The 20111-nt window shown below is 41.0% G+C and overlaps 1 protein-coding gene across 1 annotated transcript in view; it reads left to right on the top strand.

Moving 5' to 3' along the window:
• The window catches only part of LOC118564091 (NACHT, LRR and PYD domains-containing protein 3-like), a gene marked incomplete at its 5' end in the record, with an annotated part of 36010 nt that extends 20332 nt beyond the window's left edge, over positions 1–15678 (top strand). The window contains 2 exons of the mRNA XM_036140762.1: positions 14862–14908; positions 15057–15678. Of these exons, the coding sequence (XP_035996655.1) occupies positions 14862–14908; positions 15057–15583 (574 nt within the window). The remainder of the gene's footprint in view (positions 1–14861; positions 14909–15056) is intronic.
• Positions 15679–20111: the final 4433 nt, after the last annotated feature.

Raw genomic sequence — 20111 nt, forward strand, 5'->3', positions numbered from 1 at the left:
ACTTAAACAAGGTTAATAGGGTTAGTCAGTCTTCAGTCCGTGTGCTTGGTTTGAATGAGTCCATGGACACGTAGCAAAACAAGAGAGTCCGTCTCGATCACGGGTACTCCTTTCCATTTGGAATGAGTCTGTAGCATACGTGTGAGTCCATAGACGTGTCCAGGCGGCCGGGATGTCAGCCTTTTCGATGGCTGCTGCCTGATGTCATCCATCTATACATCGTTCCCACAATCCACCTTTTCAAAATAGGCACAACACAGAAACAATAAGATTACAATCAGTGTTATTACCAAAGTTAGTCCTGTTTTAGCAGCTAAAACACCCCATTCTCCTAAAATTTCTTCCAGACTTTTCCATGACCAGTTGTTTCTACCAGCATTCTCTTTTACTTCTTCTTTAAGTTTCATAAGTTTAACCATTACTGCCCTAAACGAACCTTTAGGAGCTGTGTTCATGGGAATATATGTACAACATTGATTACCAAACATGTGACATACACCTCCCTTACTTGCTAAAGGCCAATCTAAGGCTTGTCTGTTTTGTATTACCATTCTACTTGTTTCATGTACTTGGTCTCCCAGTGCCATAAATCCTTCAACCGTGAAATTTATCATCCTTTGCTGATTATAGTAAATGTAATTTATCCATTCAACATTTTTATTAATAGTAATTTGAGGTAAAATAGACTCAAAACCTGCTTTAACATGTTGTGCTTTAAATTCATCTGGAATTCCTCTTGGTTGACCAATAAGATTTAAATAAACTCCTTCATTTAGTCCGTAATCATCTAGACTCCGACGAGACCTATTTTTACCTGTTTCAATCTGAGCTAATTCTTTTACCCCTTCATACACTAAAGTTATCGGTACTTTCATTCGTACTAATGCACAGAGCCCTACCCACTTAAGAGGTAAGGTGTTCATCAGCATGTCATCACCACACATCCAGTAACTGTCTGCCACTGGATACGTTTGATCTCCTAAAAAGAAAAGTTTGGGAATCGTCATAGTTATATTTTTACAGTCCTCTTCTATAAAATTTGGGTTTTCAAACCAAACAGGCTTTGTAGCAAACACTGGTGTTACATTTGCATGCTTAAACCAAGATAATACCCAGGTTACATTACATTTTACAGTGGTGTTTCCTACATTAATTCCTTCATTGTCCTCAAAACCTCCACTGACGAAACATTCGTAGTCTGCATCATAATCTATTTCATAATCAGTGGGTGGAACATTATCTGTAGTACTAATGTTAAATTCTGCACACAATAATTCTAATTTATACCTTTTCCATTTTTCTAAGTATTGATGAGAATTTCTTGAGCCATATAAGAGTCTGCAACTCAAACCACACATAGATAATTTAAAGAATGACACTACGTCTTCTCTTGAAGTGAACTCACATTCCTACATTTTTGACGTTGTACAACTGCACATTCTTTTGACGTGTATTTTTCTGGAATAACCATCGGAACTGCTCCCGGAGCAGCAGTACAGATTAAGCAATCATTTTTAGTTAACTCTCTTGCTGTATACCATGACCAGCTATACCATGTATTACGTATGGCTCTTTGCCATAAAGGATCACCCCTTGGTCTGATTCCATGCCATTTAATATCCTGTAATTTATTTATTGCTCTTGGTGTAGCTACTTTTGGATTTTGTTTTTCATAAAATTTATCCAACCCTTCGGAGAAATCTTCACATCCTTCCTTTTCAGAGCATCCATACTGTTTTGGATCTGGTTCTGTGAATTCTAATATTAGGTTGTTGTCCTGATCTGATGTTACCTCAACCAGAGGAGGTGCCGTTGTAATTAATCTTATTAGTGAGGGTTTAATAGTATTTAACACTTCCTTTGTGGTTTTAATTGTATTTGAAACTATTGGCTGTAGATTTGTTTTAGTTATAACAGTTGTTGGAGGTTCAGTTATTATGTTCTCAGGTCGAATCACGGTAGGTTTTGCGTTGTCCAAGTCCCTAGCAACCTCTGTAGGTTGCACTTCCATTTTACTTGTATTTACCTTTGTAATATCACTATTATTTGTTGAAATTTGTATTGTGCTATTTAAAATTTTAGACGCTGATGTGACCGTTAATGTCTTTTCCGTTAAAGTTGTCGACTTATTTAGTCCTGATTTAGTGACTGAAGTAGGTAAAGTTACATTTCCACTAGGGTCAGTCATTTTCTTCACTTCTACTGTAGTTCTAGTAGCCATACTTGTTGGGGGAAAACAATTTACATCTTCTGGTAAAGTCTCTTTACGTGGTATGGTCCATAATATAGTTGAATCTACTTTTCCACTCGAGGTGACGTCTTCGAATTTCAACTCGTATGTTTTGTTAATCCGGAAAGCTATTACATTTGCTTCTATAATCCATCCACAATCTGCATTCCAAACAGTCATATTACAATTAATGTTTTCTTGATTTTGACTTGATAATTGATGACTTACCTTAGTATTCGAATTACACATCCTTCGTCTGTCACCTTTTTGCAGTAATCTAGAGATAATCACGTTTCTTTCAACCAAGTCATATTTATCACTGTCTGGCTCCACATGTATCCTAATTCGGTCATTAAACATTTGGACTGTAGCATTTAATTCCTTATTTCCTATTCGTTCTAAATCACCACTTCCTGATACTGCATTGTTGTTTTGTAGATTCTTCATTGTTATGTTATATTTGTAATTGTCCTCGGGATCCCTGTGGGATTCTATTTCTATTTCTACCTCAAAACCATCATCCTTTATGTACAGAATAAATGAGCACTGATTTATCCCATATTCTGTATATACCTTTTTGACACTTTTTCCACACAATTTTTGATCATTGTAATAAATGTTCACCTCAAACTCCGTATCTAATTTTGTACGAAATCCTGTATCAGTTACCGTTGCTTTCCATTTTAATTCAGCATGGGTCTCTCTTTTCTTACGCAACCTTTTTGTTTTTTCTCTTAACTGTTCTTTAAGACCTAGATGAGTCATTAACTTCAGTTCAGCTGGCAAAAACACTGGTGTGTACTTTGTCAAACTCATTAACGTTGTGTTGTACTTATCTTGTTCTGCAAAGGTGGATTTCCCTTTATAGACTGAAGTCCCACATTTCTTGGTTGCTTGTCGATCGTCTCGACCCTCATTACACGTTGCTCGTTTCACTCGTGGTTGAGCTGACGTTGGCTAATGCTGTGGTGCCGTCTGTAGGCTGTGAGAGTTCATCTCCGGCCTCGCTGTTGTTAGGCTCACCACCTCTGCCAACATCCACAGGTGAAATGTCATTAATACCAGTTTCATTGCTGCAAACTGTTCACAGTCATTTCCATTGTCTGGCTTCACAGTGTCTCTGGCGTGTACTTTAGTACAATGAGTCAAATGATACCACGTATCACTCCCCTGAACTTGGACGGCGGTTGCGGTCGCTCGTTTGACCTCAATAGTCCGTCCCATCTCGAGCCGTTCCATTTACGTCTGAACACCTTCACGTACACCAGGTCTCCTGGTTCGACTGGTCTCTTCACCACCGACTCTGGACAGGAACTTCTGGCTTTTTCCTGCAGATAGATAGCTCTATGGATAGCAGTTAGTTGGTCCATATATGCTTTCAACTCTGTTTGTAGCTGTTCAAGTGCCGGGCTTTTGAATGGAAGCCTCCATTCAGGCACTGGCATTGTTCTGCCTGTTAGCATTTCATGCGGGATTAAATGTGTGCTGCGGTGCAACTGCATGCGATAGCTCATTAGCGCAAGCGGCAAAGCATCAGCCCAGTTTAGGTTAGTAGAAGCACAGATTTTATTCAGCTTAGCTTTCAAAGTCCCATTGATTCTTTCTACAATACCCTGACTCTGCGGGTGATAGACTGCTCCAAAGCATTGTTTAATTCCTAGCTTTGACAAAACACCTTTTAACACCTTTTGGATAAAAGCTGAACCATCATCTGAACTGATTTCTGATCGGATGCCAAATATCGGAATCACCTCTCTTGTCAGAAACTTAATCACTGTCTCAGCTCCCAATGACTTTGATGGGACTGCTTCAACCCATTGGCTGAACCGATCGATCACCACCAACATGTACCTTTTTCCTTGCACTGGCTTTATCATGTCAGCATAATCTATCACAAGATGTTTAAGGGGTCCCTCAGGGACCGGAATGTGTCCAATCGGTGATTTTATGCCTTTTCGTACATTGTTTTCTGCACATATTTCACATTGACTCAAGATTTCATCCACCATTGCTTGCATGTAAGGCGACCAATAACCTTGCTTTTTCAACTTCTCCATCACTTTACCTTTACCACAGTGATCCAAACCATGTGCTTCTGAGACCAACATTGTCAACAATGCTACTGGTGCAACTAAATGTCCACTTTGTGATCTCCACAAACCACTTTCACTCATTGTCGCACCTCTCTGCGCCCAGAGAGCGTGCTCGCTCGCACCTGCCTCCTGCTGCATCAAAATGATGTCTTCTGGTGTCACCATTGGTTCCAAGGTGACCACTGGTGCCAAGATAGCCATCTGGCACTTTGATGCTAGTTTTGCTGCCTCATCTGCTGCGTTGTTCCCCATAATGATTAAATCATTACCTTTACGATGGGCGTTGCATTTGATCACTGCCAGTCTTGATGGCAGCATCATCGATGCAATCAGCTCTTTTAGCTGTTCTTGATGTAATACTGGACTGCCGTCTGCTCGTTTGAAACCTCTTTGTTTCCAAACAGCAGCAAACAGATAACACACCCCATGGGCATAAGCCGAGTCTGTGAATATGTTTGCTACTTTTCCTTTTGCTAGTTTCCACGCTTCTGTCAGTGCTTTTAGTTCTGCCTTTTGGGCAGAACATGGTTGCTCACATTTTTCTGCTTTGACTGTTACAAAATTGTCTCCTACTTGTTTAACCACAGCATAACCTGCGTGGTTTCCAAGATGATCTCTGAAACATGACCCGTCAACAAAATAAGTGACTTCCGCGTTCATTATCGGAGTTGACTCTAAATCAGGTCTTAGTCTTGTGAATTTCATTGTTTCTGCAAGACACTCGTGTGGTTCTCCTTCACAGTCTAGAGGTACCATGTCAGCAGGGTTGTTCGTTGTACACCTTTGTACTGTTACGTCTGGATATGTTAAAAGTGGCATGTACTGTAAACATCTTGCCTGAGTCATCACAAACTTTCCTTGATTTATCAGTTCTGTGATTTTGTGGTGGGTCTGTATTTTTACCGGGTAACCCATTGTTATGGTTGATGCTTTTTCATAAGCGTAGTAGACTGCTGCTAGACCTTGATAACAGGGTGGCCAGCCTTGGGCCACATTGTCTAGTTTAGTGCTGTAATAAGCAATGGCTTGCTTTCGTCGTCCTACACAGGTTTCTTGCATTAGTACTGCTGATGCGTACATTTTTTTTCTGTTGGCTACATACAGGTAAAATTGTTTGTCATAATTTGGCAATGCCGAAGTTGGTGCCACTTGCATTTCCTGTTTTAGTGTTTCAAAAGCTATTTTAGCTTCTGTTGTCCATTTTAACACTGCTTTTAATGACTGGTTTCCTGTTTCTTTTATTAGCTCTCTAAGTGGTGCGGATTTTTCCGCATAGTTTTCAATCCAGTCTGCATTGAAACCTGTCATTCCCAAAAATGTCATCATTTCGCCGACTGTTCTTGGACTTGGAGCTTTGCTGACACCTTCCAGCTGAGAAGGCGAAATGCCAACTGTTCCTTGTGATATTTGTCTTCCTAGGTAATCTACCTGTGGTTGACAATACTGTAGTTTTTGTTTGGAGACCTTGTGTCCTCCCTCTGCTAATCTTTGTAGAACTTTGATTGAGTCCTGATGACAGTCATTTAGTGTGTTTCCACAGATTAACAAATCATCCACATACTGTAACACAGTTCCAGTTAAATTGAGTCCTTCCAAATCATTTTTTAGCACCTGATTAAATATGTGCGGACTAAGTTTAAACCCTTGAGGCAATCGGGTATAACTGAGTTTTTTACCTCTGTAGGTAAATGCGAATAAATGTTGTGACTCTTCCGCTAGCGGAATGCTGAAAAACGCTGAACAGAGATCAATAACGGTGAAAAAACGTGCTTCTGATGGTATTGAATTTAAAAGAGTATTTGGATTTGGCACATCCGATTCTGCGTCTACTATTATCTTGTTTATTTTTCTTAAGTCATGAACAAGACGGTATTTGTTTTTGTCTGCTTTCAGAACTGGAAAAATTGGAGTATTACATTGACTTTCTACTTCCACCAGCACACCTGCTTGCATCAATCCGTCAATGGTTTTCTTAATGCCTTGTTCTGCTTCTGGTTTTAATGGGTATTGCTGGCGAAAAAGGAAACCGTGCATTTGGTTTTATTTGAACTGAGACTGGTTCTGCAGATTTTACTAAGCCCACATCTGTGTCATGTTTAGACCATAAGTGCTCAGGGACATTTTTTAGCATGTCCTGCATTAATGGTTGATCTTTAGAGGAACCATTTTCCTCAGACTGATCTTTTAGATCAACAGGCACTGTCACAACTTGTGGTTTTGCTGTCATTGTTGTTTCACATAGGATCTTGATCATTGTTCCATCACTTGATTGAAAAATGAATGGGTTATCTGTGTCTTCCCATGTTGCTTCTGTTGCAAGTTTCATCATTGGTCCCAGATCTTTTGCATGAAATCCTTTATTTACAAACAATGTTATGTGTGGTACTGAGTCTGAAACATTGTACCACTCTGTAATGAAATCATTTTGCTTCACATTGAAAGCTGCACCTTGGTTTCCAATAACAATACACTGTGTTTCAAGATTAACAGTTCTGTCTTTTGTAGAACTGTCCCATTTTTCTTCAAACTCTGTGCTCTTTGAAATGTCATAAAACATGGTACAGTGGTAATCTAGAAAAGGTTTTCTGGCTTCTGGAATTTGAGCTTTAATGTACCGGCCCCAGTTAGTGACTACATCTTCAACCGGGCCTGAAATGTCTCCTAGCCAATAAACATTAGCTTCATGTGTTTGCATGTACATTTGAAGATCCAGACCTGTTTTGTCAACATACAAACCCTGAGGAGAACACCAGATTTTCAATTTCATCCTGCATAATGCATCTCTTCCCAATAGGTTAATTGGTGTTTGGTCAGAGACAAGAATTGGTATTCTTATCTCATCATCATCATTTGCCAGTCGTACAGGAGCTGTAATTTGTATTAACTGTCTTGTTCCCGAGAACCCTACTGTTGAAATAAATTTATTAGACATGGGGAGGTGCTTTGCATAATTTGGACTTACACAAGTGTAAGCTGCTCCTGTATCGACCAGCATCGGTGTTTCTTTTTCTTCAATTAGAATTTTTAACATTGGTTCATTTTCAGCACCGTCACTTACGATCGGGCACTGGTTCTCCCCTGTAAGGTTCTCTGGGCCCCCCTAGTAACCAAAATTCGGTGGGTTTACAGGGCGTCTTGTTGGACCTGGACGGAACCGGCCACGTGATTGCCTGCGGTAGGTGTTGTTGCCTCTTGGGCAATGCTCGGCACGATGTCCAAGTTCATTGCATGCCCAGCATGCGCCCATTATTCCAGGTGCGCCAGGCCTGCCTCTGTTAGTCCAGGCGGGACCTCTTTGCTGTCGTCCACGATGCCCATATGGCTGTGTATTGAATGCTTGAGGATAAACATTAACCACTGGTTGTTGTGGCTGGGTAAGTTGAGGAGCCGGAAAACTCCTTTGTGTTTGATTTGTCACATCATGTACAAGTTCTGAAAAACCTTGAGGTGGGGTTACATTATCAGTCACTTTAATCATTGTAGCTTGGGTTCTAGCTTTGTTTTTTTCTGATAGTTCTCCAAGCTGCATTTGTGCCAGTTTTCTTTGAACATTTTTATCATGTTCTGCACTCTTACTTTCTTCTCTTCTGTACTTCTCCACTGCATGTATCACATGCTTCTCACAGAAGCAGGCATTGTTTCAATGATGGAGTTCCGGAACAGAGTTGTCAGCACAGGGCTCTTATCAACTTCCTCTTCTGTTTCCTGTTTCCATCTTTTTAGCTGCTTTGCTATATAAGACGCTGGATTTTCTGCATTATCGATTGGATCTCCTCTTAATGCCTTTGGGTCAGTCTTAGTGGGATATTCTTTTCGCAGTGCTTCCCACAGTGCTGTGCGAAATAAATTGAAGCCGATTCCATCAGCTCTCTGTTGGAGCATCCACGCAAAACGTTCCTTTAAGACGTTTTCCATAGCAGGTGTTCCCAGGCACTGTGCAAAAACAGCTTTTAAATCGTCAAGAGCTAGCATTTTTGCAACAGTTTCCTCCTCAAACACCTTTATCCACTTGCTGGCACCCTCATTTATGTCTGGCAATCTGCCAACCAGGCCGATCAGGTCTTGAGACGCCCTTGGGACATATTGAGCAATGTTCCCTTTTACAAGTATGGGTAACTGTTTGTTATCTGTGTATTTGTCAGGTGCATGTATGCCCGGTCTCCATCTTAAATCATAATCACTTCTCCTGCCAGTAGCTGTGTGTGTTCCTCCTGTAGGGCCCTTCACTGCCTCTTGTTCTAAAAGCTTGCTGGCATTTTCTGGTACAATATTTTGTCTTATGGCTTCCTCATTAATTTCCTTTTCTAATTCCTCAATTATGGTGCGATCAATTTCTCTTTGCAAACTTAACCCTTCATGATCTAGGTTTACCCAAAATGAATCACTCTTTGGTTTCATTGCGTAGTCTGCATAACAATCAATTCCACCCATAGGCTTCAGGGTCAATGACCTTCTCTGATCCCCAGATGTTTTCTTTGCGGTGCTACAATGATTAGGTGCAAGATCCTGCACATTTACAGGGGAATCTGAGTTCATTGGGCCTGCAGTGTTCTGATGCATTGCAACCGAAGCAACAGGAGAACCTGATTTATGCACGGCCGAATATATGTTTACTAAAGCGTGATCATTTTGCTGTGTTGCAGGTACGTTTTGGTTAGGCGACCCTCCTGCATTTGTAAAACTAATATGTGAGGCCTTTGTCATGATCCCTTTATGTTCTGTAGAATCATTTTGGCTTCCACCCTCTGCAGCTGCATCTATGATCAGACTATCCTTGTCCTTGTACTGGAAATCTCCCATTATATTAACTGTTCCACTTAAAGATGGGTAAAGTCCTGCAGCTTTTGAATATTCTGATTTACCATTTGCAGACTGCTGTCTCATTTCCATAAGCTTCTGTTTTAATGCACTTCTATAGGCCTGACCTTCTTCCTTGAAAAGGTTTAGAATTTTTAACTCATGCTCACGTTTTTCTGTTCTCTTTTTAGAATTATTATTAGCCTTGTAATCCATGATTCTCACTTCCATTTGTTCGCAAAGAGATGCATCAAAGCAACCTGATTCCGGCCACGGGGAGGTTAATTTCTGAGTCCTTTTGTGCCATTTTTTAGAGATTTTGGGAATTTTTGAAGCAAATTCGGGGTATTTCAACCCAAGAATAACAATAGGAATGTTTGCCATTTCGCTCTGTATTTAAATTTAAGAAAACCAAAAATTTTAAAATGTACTACAGGGTGACTTGTCTTGCAGAATGAATAAATCCCTGCAAACTGATAAACTGTTACCTCTCAGAGATTTGTTTGCTTTCCTCCGGGCGGGGCTGCGCTCCGCTCTAATGAGACTGTACTTTGCTCTCTTAGAGCTGATGCAAAGGGAGGGAGGGGGAGAGGGGGCGGACTGTTTGTATTGGCACGAGTCACTGACCATCAATCGATAACCCAGTGTGCTTACTTTCTCCTCACTGGCACTGACAAAATAAAAAAAAACAACAGCAGACAAGCTCGCAGATTCAATAGCTGAAAAGTTTTCCAACAACACACCTTTTTTAAAATAATAGCACACCGTCAGGAACAGGCAGACGCCACTGCCACCAGCGAAACCACTGCACAACTATTGGTAATCCTTCAAACCCAGTTTACGTAACTGCACCCACATCTTTTCAACACAGCAGCTCAATAAGTATACACACCTTGGTTCAGCAGATTTTTTACCAAAAAAAATAAAGGTTTCCATGCACTTTGCTTTCTCAAATTAGACACACTTTACCTTTGATTCTGATGACAGGACTTTGGAGATAAAAACAAAGCAACAGCAAACAAAGCAGTTTCATACATGCATTTTAGTCAAACAACAGAGCTCTAATCATTTAAGCTCACGCATAGACATCTGACACACAACACATCCCAAACACTCTTTCACTCACTCATTTCTCACTCTCCCGGGAACTTAATATTTTCTGTTAATGGTCCAGATGCCCAATATTCCTGGATTTTACTGTGCGCACATATAATTTAAACCATATTTATTGGACCCATAGCAAAAAAAAAAAAGTAAAAAAGTAAAAGTAAACATTTATATTTCACGTGCTCCAGAACAGGCCTTCTATTTCAAATTTTGATAGGCTCTTTCACCTCGTTTACCTAAACCAGAGTACTCAAACAACCCAGACTGCAGTTAACTCTTTAGACACACTGATGATCCAAGAGAAACCTCATTTCTCTTTTACAAGCGCTTACAACTACTGGGCCTCGCCCGACAAAAATCTGCATGCACCAAAACAGGCCTACTATTTAAAATTTACCGGGAGGTTTTTCTCACCTCAAAGCCTAAACCAGAGATTTCAGCTTTACAAAACAACTGCAGTTCACTAAGGCCACATCTCATTGGAGTCAGCGCTTCACGCTTCACTTACTCAAAGAGGCTCTACCTCTTAATACTCCGACCAGCCGGACATTTATGAAATCAACCTTTTACAATGATTTTTTTATTCTAAAAAGATATATATATTAGAAAACTTCAGCTTAAACCGTCATGGTCCGATTCATCTTCTATTCGTCGTCATACTAGCGTTTTCTAACGAGGCGTACGATTAAAGTGGCTGGGAGTCACAAGTCACTTCTTTTAAGTTGTCTCTTGTAGTCAATTGTGTAGGAATTCTAAACCATTCCAAATCTTGTATTGTTTAAGACAACTCTTTCCTCACGTGGGAAATAATGACAGAAAGCAAAACAGAGAGACGACCTCTCCCAATTGTCAAACAATCAATAAACACACTCTTCCCAAATCAAACCTCACAGACGGCAATTTTTGTCATTATCAAGCAGAGAAAGAAAGAGAGCAGTATAAAAAAAACATTTGCACTTACCCCCTGTCTTTCTCCGTATCTGTGTGTCCCAGCGCAAAGTGGCCAGCTTGCACCGAAGGCCCTGCTGTCTGGGGAAGAGGATCTCCCTTTTTTCCAAAAATCACGTCGAGAGGTCACCAATTTTGTGGGAGATTTTTAACTATTAAACTATATAAAAGAATGATGACACGGGAAACGAGGTCCTTCTGCTTGCCAACTGGAGAGAACCCTTTATTTCAGGCTTTACCTCTCAGCACGTACGAACAGGTGTGAGCTAGATTTCTGATTACAACATAGTGTACATGCATTTTATATCCCACAGATGGGTGTGTGTTACAAATAAGATTCTCTGTGCATCCATTGGTCCGCGCCGTGACCCAGCAGCGTCCACGTGCTTCCAGCCTCCTTTGGCAGACATTGGTCTTATTTCTGGGAACAGCTCCACAAACGTTGAAAAACAGACAACCTTATCTTGTCAGTTGACCTCTGTTTGGGTCACACAGGATGTCATGTCCTGGTCATATTCTGGACTTCTGCTCCCTTCGCCTCGCTTTCAGGACAAACAGACTTCAGATGTTTTCCAACCCCCTGCAACGCCAACAGAGCAAGCAACGAGTTCTCAACGTATTTTTGTTCTTTAGATAACGTATCACAAGATCGTTTTAAGAGTAAGTTGATGGTTGATGGTATCAGATTGCCAGATACCGTCCAGATAGCGAGTCTGTGAATGCTGGCCAAACGATTTAGTCCGGCCCGGTGGCCAAATGCATTATCATTATAATTTTGGAAGACTACGAAATTAATCAATGAGGGAAAACAGCAAATAATAATAATAATAAAAAAATTCTTCAACTAAGTTCTATTCATTGTTCCTGTATCTTTTAGGTATTTGAATAATATTTCATTGACTGTTGTCTGTCTTGTCTCATTTCCTAACAATACGATGTCACTTTACTGTTGTAAAGTGTTGATATTGAGGGGAGTGTTCATTTATTTTCATTGTGTCCTCTACGTTACTGTGTGCCACATACGCCACAACGACACATGTTAAAACGTCTGAAAGCATAAAATGTGAATAAAAGAGTTTTTGAACTTTAATGTATCTAATGCTGATTATTCATTAAATCATTTGAATTTAAATATTTAAAATACTTTCACAGCAAAAATTATATGCGATTAATTTAGATTAATTAATTACAGAGTATGTAATTAATTAGATTATTTTTTTTAATCGATTGACAGCCCTAGTTTCAACCCATTCAGAATGCTAATCCCGAGCACGAGAAGTCATCCATCTTGGGTCAGGACCAGAACAAATGGGTGTGATCTGCTATGTGGGTTCTGCAGGTTTTTCAGCATAAAGTGGGTTATTAGGGTCCATCTTTGCTGTAGTCTCTGGAGTTCTGAAGAACCTCATCATTATTCTCCAGTTAAACTCCCTCCATGTGTCTTAATTTGTAGTCAGATGAGCTTCAATGCAGATTGTCTCCCAGTCATCTTCACACCAAACTGGGCCCAGTTCTTCCTCCCATCTCTACTGAATTGTTCCAGAGTTCTGCTGCTTCATGGACACAAAAATACTGTAGAAGATCCAAGATATTTATTTGCTGCTCTTCCTACCTGGACATCAATCAGGGCTTCTCAATGGGAGCTGGAGCTCTGATTTTACTCCTGATGTGACATCAGGGAGGATTTGAGCTGAGAGCATCTAAAATGATCAGTGTTGGCAGTTTATGTTCAGTTTTAAGTGGTTTAAATGTTTTAAACTGGCTGTCAGCAAATAGTTGATGAATGTAATGAAGTTTATATTCTGCTAATTTTTAAAACTAATATCCAGGTTATTTGGAGCAAAGGTCTTCATGTATCCACTAGATGACAGGGGAGAGATGGAGGTTAATGTTCCAACGTTTTCTGGATCTTGGTCCATAGTTGAAGTGTTCTGCTTGTCCCTTCTGTTGTCTCCTTAAACTGATAGTCTAGAACCGGCAGGATGTGCAGGGGTACGGTACTTGAGCTCTGCTCAATATGAAGCCAGAGCGTATTTACAATCATTCATGATCCAAGTCATGATGGATTTTATTCATGCAGCAACAATTCAAACTCATTATGAAAACTAATGAGACATAAAACTAAGGAGGTTTTTACCATCCAGACCTTCAGATCCAGTTCAGCTTAATAATTCAGTTGTTTCTTTTAAAGATGAACAGATTGGATCTAATATGATAAAATTCCTCACTTCTAACTGATGTTCTAGCAGATCTATAGAAAATGGAGCTGCAGCTCTCATATATTTTAGTCATCATGTCTTCTATCAACGAATCCAAGAATTAAAGCAGTAAACTCATAGAAATGTGCTACTCCAGAGGTTCCCAAGGTTTGTTCCTGGAAGATCCTACTTGGAACTCCAATCCTTGATGCTGCAGACCTTTGTTCATGAAGGAGATGTCAGGATGTCTGTGACAGTCTGTTCCAGGCTTTAGTTGTTCTCCTCATGAGGAGCTGAAGTCTCTAAAAGGAACGTAGAGCTGAACAGGAAAAGAACTTGAAGCTTTCTTCTTGGCCTGTCTGCTTACAGCAGCGTGACAATCCAACATTTTAGTCTGACTTCATCTGGAAATATTTCTCTGAGCCTGAATCAGTTTGAAGGCAGGCGAGCTCCTTATCAGAGCTGAGATCTTCTATGTCCTCCATGCTGGAAATGTAGAAGTCCAGCAGCTCCTGATCTGTGTCATCATCAGTAGAACGGGACTTCATTTCACTCTCAGAGCAGGTTGGAAATCTGTGAGGAAAGATGCAAACAAAGACTCTCTGGACTGTTTTATCTGCTGGGGGCCTTGTTCCAGAGGCTCCTTGGACACTTTAACAATCCATTACTGCAGCTGCTGGATTCAAGAAGCTGCATCTTCTTCTTGGTCTCATTGTAAATGTGAGCAGCGCCACCTGGTGGTGCTGATTGGTAGAGGAAGAGCTGAAAGGTTGGAGGTGTTTGTCAGAGGTCTGTGATGATGGAAGCCTCTCCCTGGTTTGTGAGTCTGAGCTCAGAGATCAGATCTTTGATTCTTGGTGAACTCTTTGTTGAATGTGATGCAGCTTCTCCTTTTTAATGTTTGTATTTCTGGATCTTCCAGTGTGGCCACAGCAGATTTCCACAGGGCTCTTTAGTGTTTCATTCCTCCATCTGTGTGTGGGAGTGTGGATGGAACAGGGATCCAGAGTTGGTGTCAGTGTTTAGGTTGATTGTATTTTAATGCTGATTATTAAATCAGTTGAAGCTTCCAGAAATGTTGACTTAGTTTCCTGATGTCCTTTTAGGCTTCAGGCTGTTTCTTCAGGTTGTTACTGAGGGATTTCCTTTCTCCTCTCTGTTGGAGCTTTTCCCGTGTTTGGACAAATGAATTGTGCTACAGCGCCACCAACTGTCCTCACTACATCCACTGCAGGTTGTAATGTTTCTATCATCATCATCATCATCATCATCATCATCATCATCATCATCATCATCATCATCATCAGAGCCCAGGTGTCTTTCTGCTCTCAGCTCTTCTTTCTTTCTCTGGATTTTTACAACAAGTGGACGTGTCCAAATGTTGGACTGGTCCTTTCTCAGTGAAGGACAATGTGTGTCTGAGAGACATGTAATGTCCATGTCTGCTGCTGAAAGAGACTGATGGTCTGACCCCTCTCCTCCTTTCAGGTTGGAGCCTGCTGGAGTCCGATGGTTGAAATCAGGTCTGAGGAAGTGTAAGTGTGTTTTTCATTTGACTCATGACAACAAAGCAGCTCACATTCAACCATCTTCAAACTGTCCATCACTCATTCAGGAGTCATCATCAAAGTGTCAATAAATGATCAATAACTGCACCTGGATTGTCTTTGTTCTCTCCATCAGATTCCTGTCAACTCACAATCGACACAAACACAGTGAGCAGAAAACTCAAACTGTCTGAAGACAACAGGAAGGCGACATTTGTGAAGGAGCTTCAGTCATATCCTGATCATCCAGACAGATTTTATCCTCCTCAGCTGCTGTGTAGAACTGGTCTGACTGGTCGCTGTTACTGGGAGGTCGAGTGGAGAGGAGTAGTTGACATATCAGTGAGTTACAGAAGAATCAGGAGGAGAGGGAACAGTAGAGACTGTTGGTTAGGAGGGAATGATCAGTCCTGGAGTCTGAGATGCTCTGATTATGGTTACTCTGTCTGTCACAATAACAGACAAACATCTATCTCCTCCTCCTCTGTCTCCAACAGAGTAGCAGTGTATGTGGACTGTCCTGCTGGTATTCTGTCCTTCTACAGAGTCTCCTCTGACTTACTGATCCATCTCCACACCTTCAACACCACATTCACTGAACCTCTGTATCCTGGCTTTGGGTTGTTCTGGTCCGGTTCTGGTTCCTCAGTGTTTTTGTGCTGATTGAGCCTAAAGAGTCTCTTCCTGTCAGAGAAAGCCTCTCCCTGTTGAACAGATAGTTCAGTCTGTTCATGTCTGTCTCTTTCACTCAGAAACAGGTTTTCACATTCATGGATTCAATCTGTTTCTTTGTGAAACTCTTTTAAATGATTCCTTGGAAACTTCTTCCTCTTCCAGTCCTTTAAAGATGGAAGCTGGGATTATTCCAGGATCCACATGTTGTTTTTCTGCCTGTTTCCAGTCAAAGCTTCACTCTGAATATCAGCATGTTGACTTTCTCTCTTGGTTTTTTAATTTCATTCATGAGTCAGATTTCATTGAAATGTTGGGCAGTTTTTCTCAATCTCTGGACATTATGTGTTTCTGTCGGCTCCTATTTTTCTAAACACTTTAGATTCAAATGTTAAATCTTCCTTTTGTATATTTGCTGCAGTTCTACTGCATGTGCTTTAATGAGCAATAAACAGATTTTCTTCTTCTGTATTTGATTCATTTTATTTATTTATTTTTTCCTCTTATCAATTTTCAATATTTCAATAAAACAAATGTTTCTTTTCCTATCAACAATGACATTAAAAAGTTCTATTTACAGTAAAACATTTCCATCTTGTTTCTGACATGTTTTTAAATGACAGGTTTTTGTTCTTTAGTTGAATAAATCAGCAGCAGAAACTCAAAGCAATGATGAAATGATATTTTTGCTCCATCTTTCCAAACTTGGAAAACACTGAGAATGAAAGAAGAGCCGACGCTGACAGTCTGGGAATAAAATCAGCTTCTTTACTTCCAAACTGCTGACTGGACAGACTGAAGACCAGTTTTTCATTTTCTAGCTAAACTCCTGCAGCACCAAACCAGAAGCTGAACCAACACCAACAACTGAACCACATGGAACATTTCCACATCACAACTTCTTCCTATTCTGCACTTTTATTTTTACACAGGAAACGTGTGAATGCGCACACAGAGCCGCAGCGTCCACGGCTATAGACATCATATACGTAGACGCCCCATTGGACGCTGCTGGCCGCTTGGCCGACATGCCTACAGGGCGGCCATCTTGGGTCAGGCCAGAGATCAGACATCTGCTGTCAAAATGAATAGGAGGCAGCTCAGATCTCATTTTAATCATATGTTCACAATGCTCGTGACCTTTCAGACAGATTACACATATTTATCCAGAACCAAAACTATTTAAACTGAAGTCAAACTGGATAAAAAATGTACACACACATATTTTGCAGTTACATATTAATCTTATATACACACAAATTACACACACTGCATGAAAAGTGAGATTTTCGTCCCCGTAAACGACCGCAGATCTCCCCTGATATTCGTCAGTTGACGACAATTTGCAACCCGCGCTTGTCGCCCTTTGTCAGTGCCACAAATTGTCGGAATCGGACAATGACGTATGTGGAGAGCGATCAGCTGTACTAATGGCCCCAATTAGCATATGAATGCAGCGAACCCGCGCGGCTGGCCAGGCCTGGCTTGACTATCCTTACTCAGTATTGGATTAAACCACTACTTTCAAACAAGTAAAATCACTCCTGATTGGTTGGCAGATCCCCAATAAATTATATATATATATATATATATATATATATATATATATATATATATATATATATATATATATATATTCATATTATGCTGTATTTTCATGTTATCCTATGTAGGCTACTACACTATTATTAGGCTACCATCAAGGACATGAATGAATGAAGGAAATGAACATTTGCCAGGAAGATGTTTATGCAAAGAAAGAGCTTTATTAAAACAAACACAACTATATACAACGCGACGATCTGCCCACACATGTGTATCCAAAAACTACAACTCCGTGAACTGTCCGTTTGCCTCCTCGGGGTTGTAGGTAACTGGCGGCGTTCTTTCCGAGGCAGGTCCGTTGTGCAGACGCGTGCGTGGCTCTGTACTTCGGCGTCGCCCCTAACTGGGACTGCAGCTTCACACAGAGTTCAGAGAGATCCTGCCTACGAAATGATGGCGGCCGTACGATCCATCCAGAGACCACGCCAACAACGCCATCTTCTTCGTCAGACATGAGGTCTACGGTGGTGGACTTCCAGATTTCCACCTCATCATCCGCTAGCACACTCTGTCTCGATTCCAGCAGCTCTAAAAAAAAAACAATGAATCAGTACTGTGCGATGGGATGAACTGCGTATGGACACAACACTATCAATGCACCTGAAAAATAGTCACCAAATAAAGTCTTACCCTCTTTATTCTCGCTCGACTCCGAGCTGAACTTTTCGCAGCTTTCGCCCGCAATAAGTTTTCTGGCTGGGTATATGCTCCTGCGTACCGTCTCATAATAGGTCTTACAGGCGGCTGGAAAACAAAAAAAAATACACTTTAATAAAGCTTGTTCGTTTGCAGGGCTACTAGGCTTCTCTTAGCTTTGGCTTTAGGCTAGGCTACTTTTAGCTTAGCTAGCAGTCACCGAACATATTCTTACCGCAAGCTTGGGATTGTGTACCCTGTGACGGTGCGGTGGGAGGCTGGAGGAGTTAGTAATGGGGTTAGCCACTCTAACTCAAAACAGCAGGACGCACTGTTAAAGTTTTCCACACCTCTTCTTTATTGTCACTCATAATCTTCTCTCCGTACACGGGGAAGACTAGTTCTTCCTCTGTCACTCTTACAACCAAAGAAAAAGGGAATAGGCGCCCCCTTTGGTGGTACCTATTCATAATGAGGAACTAAGCAGTATAATAACTGTTACATATGCCCCCCAGGTAAACAAAGGCTGTCCTCAGCCGCACACGACTATAGACACCAGTACAGAATTTAACAAAGCAACACATAGCCGTAAAACTGCAGTTACACATGGGGCAGGTGTAAAATTACACCAGTATACATATCTGTGGATAACCATAACACAAAGCCAGCTCAGGTTCCAAAAACCAAACATAAAATCAGTGTGGAATTCTTCTTTGTTTTATGAACATAACCCTTCTAAAGAACAATTAAGGGACAAACAAAATTCTTCCTATGTACCTACGGTTGACAACAAAACCAACATCATCCCAAAGTATCAGAATTTCTTTTCTTATGGTTTGCAGCAAAAATTCCAACATAACACATCTAACCGAAAATCATATGCATTCATTAACCTTAACAAATATAACCTTACATCCTGTCAAGCCTGTCAGTATGGTAGATATTTGTCCATTTATGATCTAACCAACCAGTTGTGATCCTTGGATGACGTCGGGCTCTCAGACTGTAATGTCCATCATATCCTGAAGCTTGGCCAGACTCAGTCTCATCAGCGTGGCTCTCACCGACCCCTTGAGGCTCCTGTGAGTGGCGAATATAATTCGGCACATCACCTGGAGGGAGGTTAAGGATGGCGTCAGTCTGAGGGGAACCGTCCTCAAGGTCATCGTCCATGTGATCCACCCGTGCAGCTGCACTGGCAGTCTTTTTGCAGCTGGCAGAGTCCCAAGTATGGAAAGGTTGCATGTTCACAACATGGAAAACTCCAGCATCGGCTCCAGTTTCAACATCAATCAGTCTGTAGTTCACATCGCTGAGTTTCTGACTGACACGGAAGGGGCCTTTGAACAGCGGTGCCAGTTTAGCTGTAAAATTAGCCAAAGAATCTGGGTGAGACTTCACTCAAACAAGATCACCAATCCCAAAAGCAGAATGGCGGCATCTCAAGTCGTAGTAGTGTTTCTGTCTTTTGTGGCTGAGATCTAGCGCAGCCCTGGCGTGGTGATGAGCATCCCTGAGGGTGGCTCTCAGAGTCTCTGGATATTGCACACCTGGGTCATCCAGTCCATCAGCGCTTGGTTGAATGAGTAGGTCGAGAGGCGTGTCCAGCTCACGACCATACAACATCATGGATGGGCTAAGACCCGTGCTATCATGCAGGGCTGTGCGAAGTGCAAAACACAATTTCTTCTAAGTTTAGCCTCATTTATTCTCCTTGTAATCGTAAGACTAGTCTTTGTCTTTCTTCCTGATATTTATTACAGTGTACAATAACATGCTCTATAGTCTCTGGACTACCACAGAATTCAGTTGCCATCAGCATGCTTCTTCATTATTAACAAAATTTTATTTAGACGTGTGTGTCCATACCTCATTCTAGAAAATACATCCTCCTCCTCCTTGCTAATGTTTGTATTTCTGCTCTTTCCCACTTTATTCGGAATATTATAGAACTGTCTTCCAGTCTGCCCACCGTCCCATAATGTTTGCCATTTACCCTTATATTCAAAAGCATTGCGGCTGTACGGCCGAAGGCAATGTTTCGTACGATTTTCCCTTGACTATGTTTTTGACCATACTTTTAATTTCTGCTTTGCTGTAGTTCACTTCAACATCTATATTAGAAGGTCTAGCTGCTTGCTTAGCACTTTTATCTGCTAACTCATTTCCTATTACTCCTATATGAGCTGGTACCCATACCAGAGTTATATTAATTCCTGACTTTATTAGATTATTTGCAGCTTGCAGTATATCATACACAATGTCTTGCCTTGATTTT

Source organism: Fundulus heteroclitus, chromosome 9 (genome assembly GCF_011125445.2).
Source record: "Fundulus heteroclitus isolate FHET01 chromosome 9, MU-UCD_Fhet_4.1, whole genome shotgun sequence".
Classification (NCBI taxonomy): domain Eukaryota; kingdom Metazoa; phylum Chordata; class Actinopteri; order Cyprinodontiformes; family Fundulidae; genus Fundulus; species Fundulus heteroclitus.